This window comes from Ochotona princeps, chromosome X (assembly GCF_030435755.1).
Source record: "Ochotona princeps isolate mOchPri1 chromosome X, mOchPri1.hap1, whole genome shotgun sequence".
NCBI lineage: Eukaryota > Metazoa > Chordata > Mammalia > Lagomorpha > Ochotonidae > Ochotona > Ochotona princeps.
In genome coordinates this window covers 73,326,128-73,347,051 of record NC_080865.1, presented here as the reverse complement: position 1 = coordinate 73,347,051, position 20,924 = coordinate 73,326,128, and the positions used below count along the sequence as shown (strand labels likewise).

Sequence of the window (20,924 nt, the reverse complement as noted above, 5' to 3'; positions counted from 1 at the left end):
CCAACACATTCAAATCCAGTCACAGGGAAAACCACAGCATGTGTGGACCAACCTTGGAGTGCATATATTGCAACCAAGCCTTTTCAGTTGCTGTTCCTTTGCAGTGTACAGATGTATACCCAGGGACATGACAGGCAACTCATCTAGGCCAGCAGATGATGTGGCGTGACTCATCAGAGGATGGAAGGCAGAACACACTGGACAGTTCTCTTCGTCAAGCTTTATAGCATGTTCCTGGGTCTGTGCATGCACTAACGTAGACTTTGAGAAAAAGTAGACCTTGGAAAGCTTTTCTCAATCCGGGAACAACAAAGCTGATGATGTCTCAGAACTATCTAAACCACTCAAGTACACCCTCAGAACATTCTTCCCCACATTGGGGTCTCTGAGGCATCATCATATGACTGTCTGCCATCCTCAGGTGCTGATGCAGTTTGACAGAAAGGAGTGGCCCCCTCTCCTCTCCTCCCAGCAGACCAAGAGAGAAAACAACAAAAAAAAGAACTGTAACATTTGTCCAACCTTCCTCCATATTTATTAAATCCATGCAATATTAAAAATTAAATTTTTAAATTTTTAAATGCTCATTCCTTAACATTATAAAATATACCTAACTTAATGCAATAGCTACCAATAGAGCTAACTGAGTCAAAACATGAGGAACAGTTACATTAAAATCACAAGCATGACAAGGATTCCTGTCAGCACCACTACTATTTAACATTCTTCCAGAAGTTCCAGCTAACATAATCAGGTTTGAAACAAACAAAAAAGGTTTAGTTCTTTTAAAAAGAAATAAATTATCCCTTAACACGATCAACTTGATAGGATTTATTTCCAGAATAATCCAAGGGAAGCAATTGAAAAGCTACTAGGAACAAGAGTTAAGCTTAGTGGGCAAATATAAAATAAACATATAAAACTGAAATCTTTCCTATGTACTCATTTGAAAATACAATAAATAAATTTTATTATAAACTAAAAACTGCCCAGCCATAATCTTGATGAAACACATGGGATACACACACACACATACATGCACAAACACATTTAAGCATAAAATTGAGGAATACAAAAGAAAACATGAAGAAATTATGACATGTATTATGTCTTTTTGTGAATGAAAGACTCAATGTTGTAATGACGCCAACACAATTTTTGGTGTAATAAAATCCCAACAGTATTTTGGAGAGAGTATAGCAAGAGTATTTCAAGTTCAGTTGAAAGAAAAATTTATGACTGAGACTAGCCAAGAAAAAAGTGTGGGCAAAGGAGTAGCCAGAAACATGGCAAAGAGAAATTTCATCTACCAGCTGTTGAAAATATAAGAGCATGAAAACAAGCAGAAATGGTTACATCAATGTAAATGACAACAAGCCTCCTAATGAAAACCCCAGCAAATACAAAAATTTACTTATGGAGGCTGGCATTGTGGCATAGTGGGTAAAGCCTGGGCCCACAATGTCAACATCCCATATGTGGGTTCAAGTCCCAGTTGTTCCACTTCAGCTCCAGCTCCCTGCTAACGGGCCTTGAAAAGCAGCAGAAGACGGTCCAAGTGCTTGGTCCCCTGTACCCACATGGGAGACCCAGAAGAAGCTTCTGGCTCCTGGCTTTGTTCTGGTCCAGCCCTGGTCATTGTAGCAATTTGGGGAATTAATTAATGGATGGAAAACTTGTGGCTCTCTCTCTCTCTCTCTCTCTCTCTGTAAATTTGTCTTTCAAATAAAAATAAATCATACACACACACATATGCACACACATAGACATGTTTTTTAAAAACAAACAAACAAAAATCTAGAATAGATAGACAGAAAACAACAAGGAAAGCTTAGAATCAGACAGGAAACAGTCAGCGTGGATTCACTCATACCTCACTAGGTGGGGCACAAAGATTAGTTACTCCTCACTAGGGGATGTAGGATTTCTCTGCACACCCCTCCTAAAACTGTTCTGCACCTCAATTGTTGACAAATGCCTTGTTAGAGTTATAACCCAGTTTAGACTACCCGAGAAACAGCCAGGTTCAGCAAAATCATGCTTCAACACTATAAACTGCTAAATACTAAAATGAAAATAGACATGAGACAGCTGAATAGTAATCTATAGCCATTTTAAGGTGTATAGAACACAGTTGTATATAAACTAAAATTGAAATGTCAATGAAGTAGTCACAGGATGTGGTTAAGAACTTGCATTTTTTTTTAACATATTGGTTACTCAATACCATGTCAATTAATTCCATAACGCTATAAATTGTTGCTGAAGTTATGTCGGGGCTTTTAATTGATCGGGACGATACTCTGCCGGCTCTACCTTCAGACCAGAGATGGTCTCCACAAGAAATCACTGAACTTATCTGGACAATAAGATGCTGGACTTTATGCTTGGTATATGCTTGCAATGAAAGAATCTTGACTTAATTTGAACTGTAATACTGCAATAAGGTGGAGGAATCCACCATGGGGGGAGGGTACGGGGAGAGGTGGGGGGAATCCCAGAAAGGAAACAGAAGTCACAAGTGGAATTCAGGTGCATGCTCATGTGTGCGGACATGGTCCTGGCTATACAGCAATAACGGTCTCTTACCTCTCCTTTAGGATTTTCAGAATAGTATTTGTTAAGAACCTTGGTGGTATGGAATAGAGGGTAAAGTCGTGAGTTGAGAAACCAACATCCCATAGGGATGCCAGCTGGAGTCTCAGCTGTTCCACTTCTAATCCAGCTCTCTCTGGGAAATGCAGTACAAGGTGGTCCAAATACTTGGGCCCTTCCCACCCATGTGAGAGACCCAGACAGATGAACCTCTTGGATCCTGGCTTCAGCCTGGCACAACCCTGGCCATTGCTGCCATCTGGGCAGCCAAATTGTCTCTCTCTCTCTCCAAACTGTCTCTCTCTCTCTCCAAATTCTCTCATTCTCATTCTCTCTCTCTCTCTCTCTCTCTCTCTCTCTCTCTCCACCCTTTCCCCTCCTTGTCTGAATTTTGTTTTATTATTAACTGAGGATACTAGGAGTACTTTCCACGCAGGTTTGCTGGAATAATTAAATGAGATAATCCATGTAATAAAATGTGTGCCACCATGACTAAGTTCACAGTAAACCTTATCATGAGCATTACAAGAAAACGGAAGAATAGGAATACTGACTGCCACTACGTAACCTCAGCCAAGTTATTTAATATATTTTGTCCCTTTTTGTTTTATTTCTAGTGTGTTTATTTTTAGTTCCCATTTGTTTTATATATCCCTACCTCACAGCATTATTTTAAGGATATGATGAGATGACTTAAGACAAAGTATTGGGGCTAGTGCAATGGTTCAACTGGCTAATCCTCTGCCTACAAGTGCCAGGATCACATATGGGCACCTGTTCTTGTCCCAGATTCTCCACTTCTAATCCAGTTCCCCGTTTGAGGCCTAGGAAAGCAGCAGAAGATGCCTCAAGTCCTTGATACTGCTTGGCCTGGCTCGGCTCAGCTCCGGCTGTTGTGGCCATTTGGGGAGTGAATCAGCAGATGGAATATCTTTCTGTAAATTTGCCTTTCCAATAAAAATAAATAAATCTCTTTGAAAAAGCAGGATAAGTTATTTTGAAAAGAGTAAAGAGCTATACTAATGTAAGATGGAGTTATTATTGTGAAAACTCTTTAGTTTCTAAAATGCTGCCTTTCAACTTCACAGTACAGAGTAACTCCACATAATGGAATGAAATCCACCCCATTAAATGTTATGTATCAGAAACCTGAATGAATCTCCAAGAAATAATGTTAACCGATTTTTTAGTAAGTCAATCCAAAGATGTTACATTACATGACTTCATTTTTATGATATTTGTGATATAACAAAATGATAAAATGAAGAACATGGGTCAGGGATGGGTGACAGGTGGGAAAACAGTAAGTAAGGCTACCAAAATGGGACCAGTGTTGAAGAGCTGTCCAGCTAAATCACACTGGATCATGGTCAACAACCCAACTGGGCTACTATGCTGTCGTTTTATAAGAGGTTACCACTGGGAGAAACTACACAAACAGGATGTGGGATTTCCTGTGTTTTTTTCCTTACAACTAAATCTATATTGTTAGATATTTATAATTATCTTAAAATATAAAGTTTATTTTGAAATTGATGTTGCAGAAGAGTATATAATAAAAGCAGAGCAATTTAGGAACCATTATGTTCAACAATGCAGAATAGAAAATTATGATTGAAGAAGACAGAAGGTAAAAGGATAAATACTTCTCTTGCAAGATTAGAAAAAAACAGAGAATCAATGAAGATAAAAGCCAAATTTTAAACAGAAAACGCAAACAATTAAAATAATGTAAAAAGGATAAATAAATCCAAAATCTAGTTATATGAAGATGCCAAAAAAACAAAGTGATTAGAAACCTAGTAAAAGCATAGAAGAGGACGTGAAAGACATTAAGGCCAAGGGGGAAAAAAAGACCCAAGTACAGATGAGAATATAATTTCAAAATTATAAAATAAAAGGAAACTACAAGTCCAACTAAAATGTATGCTAACAAATCTGAAAGCTTAAAAAATAGGTAATTGGCCAGCAAAATACCAATGATGAAAACGGTTCCAAAAAGAGTTGAATAGGTTGATTACCACAGGAGACACTGGAAAAAGGTAATTGAGGGTCTATCCACTGGAAAAGGCATCATGACCAGATGGGCTGCACAGCTGAGTTGTATCTGACTTTTAAAGAACACATAATTTCTAAGGGTAATTAAAATATTCCATGCCAGAAAAACAGAAGGCGCATCCTGCAGTACATTTTACACAGTCACCACAATATGAATCCTTAAGCCTGATGAAAACAGTATTTTAAAAAATGATCCGGGCCTCCCTTACAAATACTGAAACAACACTGTAAACAAAATACTGACAAACGGAATCTAGCAATGGACCAAACAATTACAGAATGAACAGCAAGCTCACTTCAGTAATGTTAAGAGTATTTCAAAGCTGGAAAACCTATCAACATAATTCACAGCAGCAAAAATGTAAGTGGAAAAAACCACTTGATCCATGGATAATGAAAAAGATATTCTTTGAAACGCAGTAACAATGCCCCCTTTAATGATCTCTATGTAAATCTAGATTGAAATAAAACAGATTATTTAACAAACACTAGCAGCAAGTGTGGAGAAACACAGAAAACACTGTCATTTTAAATCAGGTTTAGGCAGAGAAGCCACCCAGCACCATTTTCCCTAACCCTGTCTTTGAGTTTCTGACAAGTGCAGCATGACAATGAAATAATTGAGGTGACCACCAGAGACAAAACCAAATACAATTTCACAGAACTAAAAAGAGAACTTGGTATGACGGATACGAGCTAAATATCAGAAAAATCAATATTTTTTTTATATTTCTAGCAAGAATCATTTAGGAATGGAAAGAGAAAAAATCTAGTCATAACAGGAATGAAAATGTCAATTCTTGAGAAATAAATGCATCAATGAAAGCATAGGTTAGATGAGAAGAAAAGGATGAGTTTAACTGAAAGATATAAAACAAGATCTAGGGAAAAAAACACAATTTCTTAGGTAAAAGGAATTATATAATTGCAAAACTTAAAAGGTAAACCAAATGTAATTCTAATAGATATTTCACACAAATAGAGTTTATGTGAAAAATAACTGAAATGATCTTAATATGTGCATTTAGGAGAACAGTTAAGACATTTTTCAAACACTAATAAAATCAATATTTTGATACAAAAAGAGATGATAAAGAATAGAGAATCCATAAATAGATACTAATATATAAAACATTTGATAGCTGACAAAGATCCTAGTTTCACTAACAGGGGAAAAATTAGGGATTATTTAATATGTTATTCTAGTACAACTGGTTAGCCATTTCTAAGAAAACAATCTCAACCAAGACTGCAAATCCAGATGCTACAAGGACAAAGCTAAATTAGTGAAATTTGAAAGATTTAATAATTATATATATATATATTTATATATATATATATATATATATATATATATATATATATATATAATATATGTAATTTGTAAACTCAATACCTGGTGCCAAAGCTGTCTACAATACCAGCACTTCATATTACAGTGATGATTGACACACAGCAGCTCCCCTTCTAACGCAGCTCCCTACTAAAGTGCCTGGGAAGACAGCAAAGCATGGACAATCTGAGTGTTTAGGTCTGTACATTCAGGTGTAATACCAAGAAAACTCCTGGCTTTGGCCTGGCCCAGACCTGGCTATTGCAGCCATTCGAGAAGTTAACCAGAAGATGGAAAATTTCTTTGCTCTCATTCTCTCTTTGTCACTGTGCCTTTCAAATCAATAAACAAATCTTTAAAAAAAAAAAATCAATGCAGTGGCCAGCATAGTGGTCCAGCAGGTAAAACTGATACCTGTGACACTGGCATCCTAGTTCATGTCTCAGCTGTCCCAATTTCAATCCAGCTCAGTGCTAATAGGCTGAGAAAAGCAGAGCAAAAAATGGCCGAGGTTTTTGAACTTCTGCCACCCAAGTAGCCTGGCTCAATCCTGGCTGTTGCAGCCATCTGGGATATGAACCAGCAGACAAAAATCACTCTCTCCCTGTTTCTCTCTCCCTTCCTCTCTCTTTCTTTCTCTGTCTCTATCATCCTTTCTCTTTCTTTCTCTCTCATTCTCTCTCTCTCTATATATATATATACGTATATATATAATTTTTAAAATCCTTAAAATAGTCAATGCCTACAGATTAGACAGATACCTGCAGCAAAGATGACACCAAAAGAACAATATCTAAAATACATAGATATTATAAGTAAAAAAACATATAAAACCATAGGAAAATTGGAAGAGGATTATGAATAAAAAATTGAAAAAAATAAATTTAATTGGAAATAAAATGAAATAATACTGAAATCCATTAATAGCATGTAACTAGATTCATTAGGTTGTTAACTTTAAAAATTATATTATCCATTGCTGGTAGGGGTATAAAGAAAAGAAGGATTCATAATATATGCAAAGGTGAAATATAACAGCCTATTTCCATAAATCCATTCAAAATCTGGTAGTATATATTTTTATAGGTAAATATCTATCTATATATCTATACCTTTACATCTTTATGCATATGTAAATAATTGAAAGCAGCAATGTATAAAGACATATGCACAATGACATTTATTTCAGTAGTGACTGTATTGGAAGAAATCTGGAAGGAAAGTAAATGTTCGTTAATTATAGGAAAGAATGGAAAAATTATTTCACATGCATGAAATATGCTGCAGAATAAAACCTATACCAATAGTTATTTATAAATTTCCAAACGATACTTTGGGTGAAAATAGTAAGCTCTAACACTGTATGTATAGGGTTCTAGCCTTGTTTTTTATTCCAAAACAGTGAACATTCCAAAATCATGTGTGCATGTTTAAGGTTGAACCTATTCAAATAGGGAAAAAAAATTGGCAACCTTGTTGGGTCACATTCAGGGATGATATGGTGTCACGGCTGGGAGTCAAAACCAAAGAACAAAGAACCACTATGTATTTTTTTAAAAAGACAAAAAATAAATCCAGTCATCATGTTTATGTATTCATACATGTGCATAAACATAGAAATGAGTTAAACTTATAAAAGATACAGGAAAAACATGTAATATGGTATATCTTCAGTAAAAAAGAAAGACAATAGGCAAACTTATCTCTTGGGCTAAGAGTAAGGGTGATATTTGCACTCTGCTTTATGTATCTCTGTTTTCTATAATGTTACTTTGATAATAATGAAACAGAATCAATAAATCTTACTTTAAAAACATTACACTGAATAATTGAGCTCATTTTGGAAAATCAAAGGAGGTAAATAGGGTTAAATACCCCTTTCCCTTAGGAGCCGTCCAAGTAAAAAACATGTAATCAGGATCTATTGCCTCTCACCCAGCACAGTTACTTACCTAAGGCAAGAGACTAAGTGGCTATTTCACCGAGCTATTTGAAACAGCAAATGGAACAGCCAACCCCCTTTCTAACACTTTAATGAATTAAGTAAATCAGAAAGCCATTTACACCACTCTCAATTATCCAAAGATCCGCTGAGCTCTTTACTTCCTGCTCCCTTCCTCTGGCTTGTGGCCATTTCACTGCTCAGAAACAGTTCTAAAATGGGGGCCAGGGAAAGGGGAAAGAGATGAAATTAATTCAGTCGATTCACCCTCTCATTAGCAACTCCAATAAAAGGTTTGATAAGTGAGATGGTCACAATTCATGGTTCAAATGAGGGTTCTGGGACTCAGGATAATTTCATTTAAGTCAACTTGCCTTCAGAGAAATACAATTTGCTTGCAGTATTCTTTCATGGATTTGATGCTTGCTATTTTTAAGAAAGTCAGAACTTGTTATAAGGTGATATTTTTCTCTCCTCACTTTAATTTGCACTTGAAAGGAAAAAAAATCACAGAAACGCAAGCACATGCCCTTCGGTGTGGAGAACTAAATCCTCCGTGGAGAATCACAATGTGAAGACTGTAGAGGGAAGGGATGCTTTCTCTCACCTGCACGCTCTTAAGACAAACTTCAGGAAGGCATCAACTGTGCAAAGTAGTATGCCCCAGCCACGCAATCACTATCACCAAGATGATTGGACAAAAAAGGATATCTCCCTGTTCACTGGATATTTAGGAGACCTGTCCCTCAAGGAAGCCCAAAAACAAAGCAGCACAAGCCCAACACGTTCATAGCACTGTTTATCATCTTGTTATCAAATGAACAAAAACCGTCCAAATAAATAGCAGTGAAATAAAGGGGAAAAAATCAAAATGGCAAAAAAAAAAAATTTCTTACTTGAAGACAACGATAGCTCCGGGAGATGGAGGACAGGCCAAGAGAAAGATCTGCAATTGAAAAGAAATAAGAGTGGTTAGCAAGCGATATGCAAGACACAGACAATGTTACTTTAATAATAACAAGAATAACCAAAAAAATAATAACAATAAAATAACCAGCCCTATAACACAATGTAATATAAAAAAGTAGACGCAAGCAAGTGTGGTTTTCCAAAGTACATGTTCATTTTTTGCACATGCATGCATGCATGTGTGTTTGTGTGTTTTGTGTATGAGAGAAAGACAGAAACAGAGATGAAGAATGATCAGACTCAATTTTCCAATGCTTCAGCTTCAGTAATACACAAGTAACCAGTCTTTGAAGCTTTAAACCCAGGGCAGGTAAAAACAGATTCTGAGCATAGAACATGCACACACACACATGCCATTCTGGTTTGCCTACCATGGGGGAAGGTGGATTAATCAATACCCAGCATTGCCAAATTTAGCAAATAAAACTACAGGATTCCAGTTAAATTCAAATTCCAGATAAATAATGAATAATATTTTAGCATGTCCTAAAACATTATTCATTTTCTGAAATTCAAATTTATCTGGCAATCCTATCAAACTGCCACTCTGAGTCTTTTGTTGGTAAGCATACCTAGGTGATTTTTACATTTCCATTCTCCTCCCAGGTCAAAGGAAACAAAATGATCTCTGTACTTCTAAGAGACAAATCAGTACTAGGCTACTTGGTATAACCTAGGTCTGAGTTACAGCCTTGAAAAGCTACAGCAGTGGCAGTGTGAGATTTATGCATGTAATGGTTCTCAACACGACAGATGCTCCCCTCCGCCCCACAAATCATCATCATAATCATCATCACCATTATCCCTGGCAAATTTTGTTCGGTATATAAATCCCTGGGTTCCCTCGTTGGGAATTCTGATTCCACAAGTCTGGAGCATCAGGAATCTGCATGTTTAACAAATGTTAGAGGTGATTCCTGGTAGCTTGTAGGTTGAACATGTAACTAGGGACTATACTACTACAGGGGTCACAGAATTCAGTAGAACTAAGAGTTGACAGGAAGATGAAACTCACATGTAGATTTTCTTCATCTACAGTGATTTAATGACATGTGTCCTGATCTTGTCAAGCTCTCGAATGAATATAGAGGACTTCACTGTGGGTCTTATTGCCTTATTTCTTTACCATTTGGCTCATCAGTCCTCTCAGAGTCTATAAGTGTACTATAATGGAAAATCACCAAGAAAAGAGCTTGTTTTAATCTTCGCCAAGAGGAGGAGAAAGAAGGATGGAAAAGAGAAAAGGCCTCTTAGAACAAGGCCAGGAGCCATCACCTGCACAATACCTCATCAAAGGACCTCTCCAAGGAAACTCCATCGAGAAGTGCCTTTTCCCTGTGGATCAATTTGATTAAAAGTACAGAACCAGTGGAAAATGGCAGGTTTACAATCCTTAATTGGCAACTCTCAAATCTAGAAAGCTCTAAAAACTTTTTTTTTTTCAAAGCTAAAGTAGTAGCAATTGAAATAAATGTATTTATACTCTATTCCACATAAGAAGATATTTATAGTTTTCCTAAAAATAATAATTCATTTGATTATTGGGGTGCTGCTGCTCTAGACCCCACTGGAAGTATATGGAAATTACCTATCATGCAAAAAAAATTTCTTAAATAATTCTGACCTGAATGGTTTTTGATAAGGATTGTAGACTTGGAATTTCAATTATGCAAATATTAACTTAGCCCCACTCCCCATCCCACCACTAAGGAGCAGTCCAAGGAAGAAATAAAGCAAGCTAGCATTCTTTACCCTTGATCCATTTGGGAAGTTACTCACCTTAGGCACAGGACCAAGTTGGAGGCTGTACACAGTTACCCAGCAGCAGGCCCCTCCTAGGCTACATTCAGAAGCTATAATACATTGAGAAGACACAGGGGACCCAACCACCTCAGAAAATTCCTTATAACTCTAGGGTCAACAAAGAACCACAAAGTAGCCTTTCTGAGCTTCTGGAATACCCAAGTGTCTTCCAACATGCTAAAGAGAGAAGTAAAAATCCAACACTAAACCTCACAGCTAACTCTCAATTTCTATATCCACACACAAGATAAGTAGATTCTTGAAGACTGATTTCCCCTTAAAACTTCATGTAGCTGCTTCCTACCTTCCTTATATCAAAAGCCCAAAACTCACCAAAAGTAACAAGCAAGTTAACTGTATTATCATCCTCATCAGTCAGATCCAACTTCTCTCCAGGTAGCTAATCTAGCCTTGAGTCTGACTGAGTTTACCCATAGTTACTTTCATATGGTCAAGTCATTCAGATCAGCACATCAGCCTTATTCCCATTACAACATAGAGAATTTTTTTTCAAGAAATATCGAACTAGATACATGTAGGACAGATTTGAAAAAAGACCCCAAATTCGCTATGTTCCCTTTCCAGTAAAAACAGCCTTTTTAAACTACTGCAGAGATGTATGACATTGAACCTCTCCACTCTGCCATGCTAGAGTCACATCTGTAGTAACCATTAGCCAGTAGAGCCTTCTGAAAAAGAAACTTCAATTCAGACCTTGATTAACAGACCCAAAGGCCTTAGCCTAAGTATTCCTGATTTTTTTTGCCTTGGTTGGCTTCTAAACACCTCCAAAGTTTGGTAGTATTTGTCTCATACTAGCAGACAAAAAGCTAACCTTTACTTTTGGTTAAAATACTGTGAGAATAGGTGATACTTAGAAGTGACAATAAGAAAGGCAGGAAGATTAAGATGATGAGTTGGGGCTCATACAGCACAGCAGTGTTACAAGTTAATTCATCACCTACACCAGCACCCCATCCAGCTCCTTGCTAAACGCCAAGGAAAGAAGCAGAAGACGGTCCAGGTGCTCCAGTCCTTGCACCCATGTTGGAGACCTGGATGAGACTGCTAGCTTTTGGCTCATGGCTCCCAGCTTTAGCTGGGATGCCAGCTGCAGCCATCTGGGAAGTGAACCAGCAAATAGAAGGTCTCCCTCTGTGAGTCTTTCCCCCGCCCCCTCTGTAACTCTAGCTTCCAAATAAATAAATCAATCACTAAAATCAAAAGTTGGCACAGTAAGAAAGTGAGATGGTATCTCAATACATCCCAAACCAAATTTGAAACTTGGCATTTGTACAGAAATCCTTCTATCCTGACACCTGAAGTCAAGAATGTGAGCCAGCAGCATTTAAAAAGTCCTATGGAGAACTTCCACTTTCCAGTGATTGGGAGGTAGCCCCGTTCTATAGATGAAGAAACCAAAGGCAAATGGTTCCAGAAAGCTTTTCTGATGAGATCCCAGATCTCATAATTCCTAGTTAAATACTTTCCATCCAAAGCCAGCCATGGATCAGGCCGTTAGGGGGCTCCTCATCTCTATATTCTAACACTTCCCAAAATTAACATGGTACACAGAGTCACTTCAATGATCCCACATCCAGGCCACCAGATGACTCATAAGAACTACTCTCTACAATGCAAGATGTATCAAAACACAAGTGCTATAGAGCAGCAAATCAGATTTACATAGTCAAATTTCAGAGTCTAACATTCCCCAAAGACAGACTTGTTTTGGTTACAACCTGTCTCAGTCTGTCTCTGGTGTGCATTTGCAATCCATATACCCTTACATATCTTTGGGAGGATATTTTGGTGTAGCAAAAGAAGCCACTACTTAGAATGTACTCATCCCCTTGTTGGAATGAGTTCAAGTCTCAGTTACTCCACTTTCAACCCACTGAAGTGTTTATGCTCCCACTACTCCTGTGCGAGGCACAGATGCATTCAGTTCCAGGTCCCTGGCTTCAGCCTGGCCCCAGTCATGGATCTTATAGGCATTTGGGGCGTAACCCAAATCTCCCTCCCCTCTCTTCCTTTCAAATAAACACATAAATCTTAAAGAAAAAAAACACTGAGTCTTTTTTGGTATGTTTATTGTCTAGTCATATTTTTCTTTTTATGATATGACCATCTGTACACTTCATCTATTTTTCAACTTGTGTGTTCGTTTTATTGAGTTGTAAGAGTTATTTATAGATCAGTAACATTTAATAAGACTGATATTTATCACAAATATTTTTACAAGGTTGTCACTGCTGTAGGTTTTTGATGTATATAATTGTTTTATCTTTGTGTAACCATATAGATTAGCCATATCTTTTATGTGTTCCAGCTTGAATATCAAACTCAATACATCTGTTGCAGCCCTGGATTTATAGTCACCCATCATTTTCCTAATATTTTTGTAATTCTAATTTTTTAACATTTAAATTTATATTCCTGACACTAAGAAGCAATGTCATTGCTCATCCTAATGAAGCTTCCAGAATCTTCTTTCTCCCTTTCTTCTGTAGCTCTTATATATTCTTCAGAGACAAAACTGGGCATTATTTCCGCAAAACACCTTGCCTGTACTCCAAAGTTGAGTGCCCAGCCTCAGTCTCCTAAACCTTTTGTGGCTTACATCTTTCTGGGAATTTACTATTTTGTGAGGGTTAAAAGTTTACAGAGTCTACCTTCAAGAGCTTAAGTAAAACAGAAATAAGAGTTTCTACTAAGTAGTAAGATATAACCTGCAAGACTTGAAAGATCAGACTGTAACCTGCTTGAGTGATGCCTAAAGAAGGAATGATGCTGAACAAGCAGAGATGGAATGAACAAAGTCACAAACTCATATTTGATAATGTCCAACCCGGCAGTGTTCAGCCCGAAGCTCATCAACACCATGTTCCCAGGCTGCAGACAATCATCCTTACTCACAGGACTGTAGCAGAGTCAATAGCACTGCAGCTTGGCCCCTTAGGAGCCAGCACTATGGTGCAGTTTGTTGTAGCACAGTGGCTAAAGCCCCCACCTGTAGCTGAAGCATACCATATAAGTACTGAGTTGAATCCTGGCTACTCCACTTCTGACCCGACTCCCTGCTTAAAAAAGGAAAAATGCACCTGGGAAGACAGTAAAAGATGATCCAGAAACTTGTGCCCCTGGACCTATATGGAAGACCCAGAAGAAACGCCTGGCTCCTGGCTCTTGGCTTTGGCTCTCGCCTGGCCTGGCCTGGCCTGGCCTAGCCCAGCTCCAGCTGTTATAACCATTTGTGGAGTGAACCAGCAGATAGGAGATCTCTCTCTGTCTCTGTCTCTCTCTGTCTCTCTCTCTCTCTCCCTCTCTCTCTCTCTCTCTCTCCTTCCCTATATTTCTGAATGAGCCATTTAAAAAAATACAGGTTTTAGAGTCAAGACAGCCTTGGATCCACATGCTAGCTATGCTATTTACCATCAGTGGGCCATTGAATAAGAGATTAAAGGAACTGTAATCTGTAAAATAGGCACACACATAAAAATAGTACTTACGATTCAAAGTGCGGGAGAGGATCAAATGTACTAAGGCAAGCAAAGCATTTGGCACAATGTGTAACACATTAGCTCGCATTCAATACACTACAGCTATAATTATTCTGCTTCTAATACAAAATCCATCTTTCCATACCAGCTAAATCAGCAACCCCTCATTTTAAACTATGAATTCATCTAATCTCATTTATTCTAATTCCATGCTTACATAATAACATTGTGATATATATATTTAACATTTTTTTGTTCATCTAAAAGGCACAGCAATGATAATAATAGGTCCAGCATTATGGCTTAACAGGTTAGACCGCCACCTGCGACACTGGCCTCCCAGATGGGCACAGGTTCAAACCTCAGCTTTTCCACTTCTGATACAACTCCTCCCCTGATGTATCTGGAAAGGCAGTAGAAGATGATGGTTCAAGTTTTTGGACCTCTGCCACCAAAACAAGATGAAGCTCCAGGCTCTGGCTTCAGCCTAGCTGAGTCCTGGCTGCTGCAACCATCTGGAAAGTGAACCAACAGATAGAAGTTCTCTTTCTGTAACTCATCTTTAAAATAAATGAAAATAACCTTTAAAAAAAGAAAGGCAGAATTATAGAGATAAATGAAAAAAACCTTTAAAAAAAGAAAGGCAGAATTATAGAGACAAAGAGAGAGATACAGATCTTCAATCTGCTGGATCAAGCCCCAGATAGCCACAAAGGCTAGGGCTGGGCCAGGCTGAAGTCAAGAGCTCAGAACATCACTCTGATCTCCCCAGTGGGTAGCAAGAACCCAAAGGCTTGGACCATTCTCTGTTGCCTCTCCAGACACATTAGCAGAGAGCTGAATGCAAAGCAGAGTAGCCAAGAATCAAACCCACCTCCCATATGCAATGTTGGAGCTTCTCGTTAAAGCTTAACACTCTTTGCCACAAGGAGAGCCCTCTCAGCCTTTCATATTCATTAATTCATCTGGGTACATATATATTTTTAAATGAAGCTTTAACAGGAAAGGAATAGCAATAGACATTGCTGGCATTTGAGAATTGAATTAACACAAGAAATCTCACTGTCATCTATCTGTTGGCCTTTCAAATAAATAATGCTATGACTTTTAAGAAATGTTTACCATTATATTTTTGAATCATTTTAAACTTTATTTATTTTGAAAGGCCAAATTACAGAAAGACACAGGGAAAGATAGAGAGGCAATGTCCCGTGAGCAGCTCAACTCCTCAAAGAGCCATAATAGAGGCAGTTGGGTGAGCCCAAAGCCAGGAGTCTTGGAGTCCATACATTCACAGCAGCAGCCCAAGTATGTGGGCCAACATCTCCTGTTCCCAGGTGCATCAGCAGGAAGCTCGACTGGAGGAGGAGCAGCCAAGACTCCAACCAACGATCCCATGTGAGAAGCTGACATCTCAGGCAGTGGCTTAACACACTGTGCCACAATACTCTCCTTCTCATTCTGATCTATTTATTATTCAGCTTCCCTTGTCCAGCAGTTGTTTACAGGGGGCGAATACTTAGCCATCTATGTTCAGTCTCCTCATCTAATGAATGGGGATTAAAAAGCACTATCTCCACATAGATTTGAGGATTAATTGTTTGCAGTACTTAAATTTCATGCATGGCACATTATGCAAAATAAAAAAAGAATCACCATCTATAGCATTACCCTTACTGGATGTTCTTTGTCTTCTATCACTGCAAATTCTAAGTTGATGGCAAGCTTTATTTCTTCCATAAAGCCTTCTCTAATAACCCAAAACAACACCTACATGTCTATTCTCTTATGGCCTGCAGAATTTATTACAATCACACATTCTGTTTAATGCACTAAATGCTCTCGATTGGGCAAGGTGTTATAACAGATTGAGAGTTAGTATCTACCAATCATTCTTTTCTGACAAATTGCAATTGCTGGGCCCAGTGCAGTAGCCTACTAAAGTCCTCGCCTTGCATACGCCAGGATGCCATATGGGTGCCAGTTCATGTCCTGGATGCTCCACTTCTCACCCAGCTGTCTGTTTGTGGCCTGAGAAAGCAATAGAGGATGGTCTAAAGCCTTGGGACCCTGCACCTGCGTGGGAGACCTGGAAGAATTTCCTGGTTCCTGGCTTCTGATTAGCTCAGCTCTGGTCATTGTGGCCAGTGGGAAGTGAACCAGCAGATGAAAGATCTTTCTCTTTGTCTCTTCTTCTCTCTGTATATCTGCCGTTCCAATAAAAAAAGAAAAAAACCTTTTTAAAAATCACCATTCAGATTGGGCTATGCCGCAGCATCAGCTGACAAATGTTGAGGCTGGGAGTAAGTCCTGTCAAACTAGACTGCATTACCACCTGGAGTGTATCTGTGGCAGGGAGTGGGTCCAGTGGGGAAGCTGTGGGCACCTCTCTGATGTACTGTAATTCCCACTAGTAAGCACAAGAACCAGGACTGGGGATGGGCCTGGTGGTGTATGGCATAAGTGTGGGCTGGAGGATGGAATCAGTTGGGTTGATTTAGGCTTCAATGCCCAATGATGTGTACAAGAGTTGAATGGGATGTGGGACAGACTGGACCAGTTTACTGCACATGCTGGCAGGCACAGGAACCAGAGCTGGAGACCAGTCCAATGGGAGTTATTGGGGGTTGATGATCGGGTCTCAGCTCCCCCTGGTGTATGGTGGGGCCGAGCGTGTGGTGGGCAGGGTTGGGTTGGGCTGGGCTGGGCCAAAGCACCCATTGGTTTGCAGAGGAAGGAGGATAGAATAAATAACTACTCCAGTAAAACTTGACAGTAAACTTCTGGGCAAATGGAGATTCTGAAGTGGACTATGTCAGTCATTGACCTTGGAACAACAATTTTCAACAACATTTCAAAACTATTGAATCCACTTGAAAAGAACCCTCCGAATATGCTCCACAATGGGGATCCTGGCATGGCACTGGGTACTGGGGAAGCTGGGCGTGGTCTTTCCCATTGTATCCTCTGCTCTCCCAGATACAGGAAGAAGAAAAAGAAAATGTGTAAACAATGATCTTGCCCACTTTCCCCTGATCCTGGACCCTCTGAGCAACTGTGCAAACATCATCAAAAACAAATAAAATTATTAAAAATCGTAAAAAAAAAAATGAGTATATTTCACAACATTTTGGGGGGAAATGGAATTCAAAGATGAAAAAAATTGAAATCCATTGCAATTTGTTCAACATACATGAATTTTCCAAAATATGAAATCCTGTCTTTCACAACCAGTGATCCAACTGGGAACACTATGGTTAGTCAAATCAGCCAGTTTCAACAACAAACATCCTGTTTTCTCTGATATGTAGAAGTTAATGTGGAATGCCAAAGACTATACAGGAACGAAATGGACATCTTGTTCTTACAGATTTGACTGTTTTTAGCCCATGTCTGAATTCCCTTGGAACTGTGATCTTTCCACTTTTTACTTGTTGAATATTATAGTTAGTGGTTTAGCAAGTCTGTGATAACAGAGTAGACTGGAATTGTTTTTGCAAAAACTAAAGAAAAGGGGCCCAGTGAAGTAGCCTAGCAGCTAAGGTCTTCACCTCACACTCACCGGGATCCCATATGGACACTGGTTCTAATCCCGGTAGCCCCACTTCCCATCCAACTCCCTGCTTGTGGCCTGGGAAAGCAGTCGAGGACAGCCCAAAGCCTTGGGGCCCTGCACCCACATGAGAGACACAGAAGAGGCTCCAGGTTCCTGGTTTCGGATTGGCTCAACTCTAGCCGTCACAGCCACTTGGGGAGTGAATCATCGGACGGAAGATCTTCCTCTCTGTCTCTCCTCCTCTCTGCATATCTTTCAAAGAAAATGAAAAAGAAGGGACAACTCATTCTTGTAGTAGACAGAACTCTAACAGAGAAAAGTAGAAGGTATGAAATGAACATTCAAATGACATTACATAAACACTGAAGCAACTGATTTGCAGGCAAGAACACCGATAGATGATAAAATCAGTAATATACATATTACTTTTGCATATAATCTGCTTCTTAACTACAAAGGTTAAAACTAATTTAACAGCAGATAAATCTGGCCGATATCACCTGAGTCAAGGTTACCATGAGCAGGGATAAGCCCATCATCTTGTACCCCCTGGAAATGATGAGCATGTACCACAGGATCCTGAGCTCTCCTGGCTGTTCAGCAGCATTTCAATGTAACATGAAAAAACATCACAGAAGCCAAATGTGGAGCTCTCCGCACAGTAGCTGACCAGTATTCCTTAAAACTGCAAAACTGATAAGGGGGAAACACTGAGAAACTGTCACAAATTCAAGGAAGCAGAAGAAACAGAACAATTGAATGTAACACGGGATTTTGGACTGGATACCCGACAAACAATATCAGCCAAAATGCCAGTGAAACTGGAACGAGCCAATAGCTGACAGTACTGCATCAAATTTGAAACCAGGACTCTTAAAAAAATCATAGAGAATGTATGTTAGGGAAAAAATAATACGTGGATTCTAATCATTTTTTCAACAAAACAGAAGATGTATTTGTAACTCCACTTTCCGTGCATTTCCTGAAATCCCCTCATAGTTATGATAATTGTACTATAATCACCTGTTAACATTAGGGGAAACTGACTGAAAGGGCTCTGTACTGTTTTCAAATTACGTGTAAGTCAAATCATTTCAAAATACAAAGTTCAACTGTAATATTGCAACAAAGTGGAGGAATCCACCATGGGGAGAGGGTATGGGGAGGGGTTGGGGGAATCCCAGAGCCTATGAAACTGTGTCACAAAATGAAATGTAATTAATAAAAAAAATACAAAGTTCAAAATAGGTACTGTTATCCAATCAATTAGCCTACCTGCAAACTTCAGAACTATTTTGCCTTTTGCCCTTTCATATCACTTCAATCTTCTCCACTTCTCTCAAATCTGTCTCCATTCTCTTTTCCTAGTTAAGTCCCTATCATTTTCTTAAATCACTAAAGCACTCTCCTATTTGCTCTCCGGGTCTCCAATGTCTCTCCTTCACTCCTTCGTTCCAGTTTTGTCAGTTTCCCATTCTTAAAATGGCACCCTAAATTATGCTACACTTCCACTCAAAAACTTCAAATGACAGGAGTCATCACAGTTGTTATCAGAACTCTAAAATTCACAGGGGGGTGGCCATTTCGTCTTATGCCTGGGATGTTATTTAAGACATGGTGACCCATATGGGAGTCCTCAGTTCAATGCCTAACTGCTGCTGCTGACTACTTTCCCATCAGTGCAGATCCTGAGAGGCGGCAGGTGATGGTTCAAGCAGCTGAGTCCGTGCTACTCCCGGTGGGAGACCTGGGCTGACTTCTCACCTCCCGGCTTGGCCCAGCCCTAGTCATTACTGAGCATCTGGGGTGTGAACCAGTGGGCTCTTTCTTCCTGTCTCTGTGTCCTCCTCCCTTTTCCTCTGAGTGTCGAATAAACAAACTTAATATCACAGGAAAATTTAAGACACCCAAAATAACCAAAACCACCTTGAAAAGAACAAGTAGAAGGAGCCACACTACCCGATTTCAAAACTTACCGAAAAGAAATGGGCAATTAGCCTAATGGGTAAAGCACACATCAGAGAACCTGGGTTTGATTCCTGCTTTTAGCTCCTCATTCAAGCTTCCTGTGAGCAGTGATGGCTCAAGTTATTGGGTTCCTGTCACCCTGCCAGGAGAAATGAATTCAGTTTCTACCTCCCAGCTTCAGCAAAGACAGCCCAGTCCAAGCCACTGTATTTGGGTGCTGAATCAGCAGGCACAAGATCTCTGTCTCACTGCCTCTGAAATAATTCTTTTATTACAAAAAGAAAATCTATGTCTACATAACAATCCACACATAAATTTTCATATCATTATGAGCAAGTCAAAAGGAGAAACTGTCTAAATGCTCATTAAAGCACAGACGCATTACACAGACTACATCCAGGCATGCGCTACAATCTTGTTTGGCCATAAAAAGCACTACATTGTGAATGAATCTTACAATCATTATGCTAAGCGAGAAAAGTCAGTCAAACATGTCACAGATTATAATGACTCCATTTACATGAAATGTCCAGAACAGACAAATCTATAGAGACAGAAGTCACATGAGCAGTTCCTTAGGGCTGGGGTGCAGAGGAAGAGGAGTTGGGGGGTGACAGGTACACATTATGGAGTTTCTTTTGGAGGTAATGCTAATGTTGTAAAGCTGACAGTGCTGGTGCTTACACATACCTATGAATATATTAAAAACCACTCAACTGCACATTTTAAATGAGTGAACTAGATCACAATAAACCAGCTTGAAAAGTCCATAAATTTTCAATAGCTCCTGATTGCTTGGTTGAGCAAAGTCCATCCTCTTTAATTTGGCACTCAAGTCCCTCTATATCTTAACCATTGGACCTCCAACCTGCATTATTCCTCACTAGTCCTCTTCTTTAAAAAAAATAGATTTATTCATTTTTATTGGAAAGGCAGATTTACAGAGAGAAGAAGAGACAGAAAGGTCTTCCATCTGCTGGTTCACTCCACAAATGGTCACAATGTCTAGAGCTGAACTAATCCAAAGCCAGGAGCCAGGAGCCTCTTCCAGGTCTCCCATGTGGATGCAGGGTCCCAAGGATTTGGGCCATTCTCTGATGCTTTCCCAGACCCTCAGGCAGAGAGCTGAATTAAAAGTAGGGCAGCCAGGACTTGAACTCATTCCCATATTGGATTCTGGTGCTAACAGACAATTAG

General features: G+C 39.1%; 1 protein-coding gene across 4 annotated transcripts in view; it reads right to left on the bottom strand.

Moving 5' to 3' along the window:
• The window catches only part of TMEM164 (transmembrane protein 164), a 163,477-nt gene that overhangs the window by 88,045 nt on the left and 54,508 nt on the right, over positions 1-20,924 (bottom strand). For 3 of the 4 annotated variants that reach the window (XM_058659113.1, XM_058659115.1, XM_004590184.4), the window contains one exon: positions 8,825-8,874. The exons of the other annotated variant lie outside the window; for it this stretch is intronic. In XM_058659113.1, the coding sequence (XP_058515096.1) occupies positions 8,825-8,874 (50 nt within the window). The remainder of the gene's footprint in view (positions 1-8,824; positions 8,875-20,924) is intronic. 4 annotated transcript variants of the gene reach the window in all.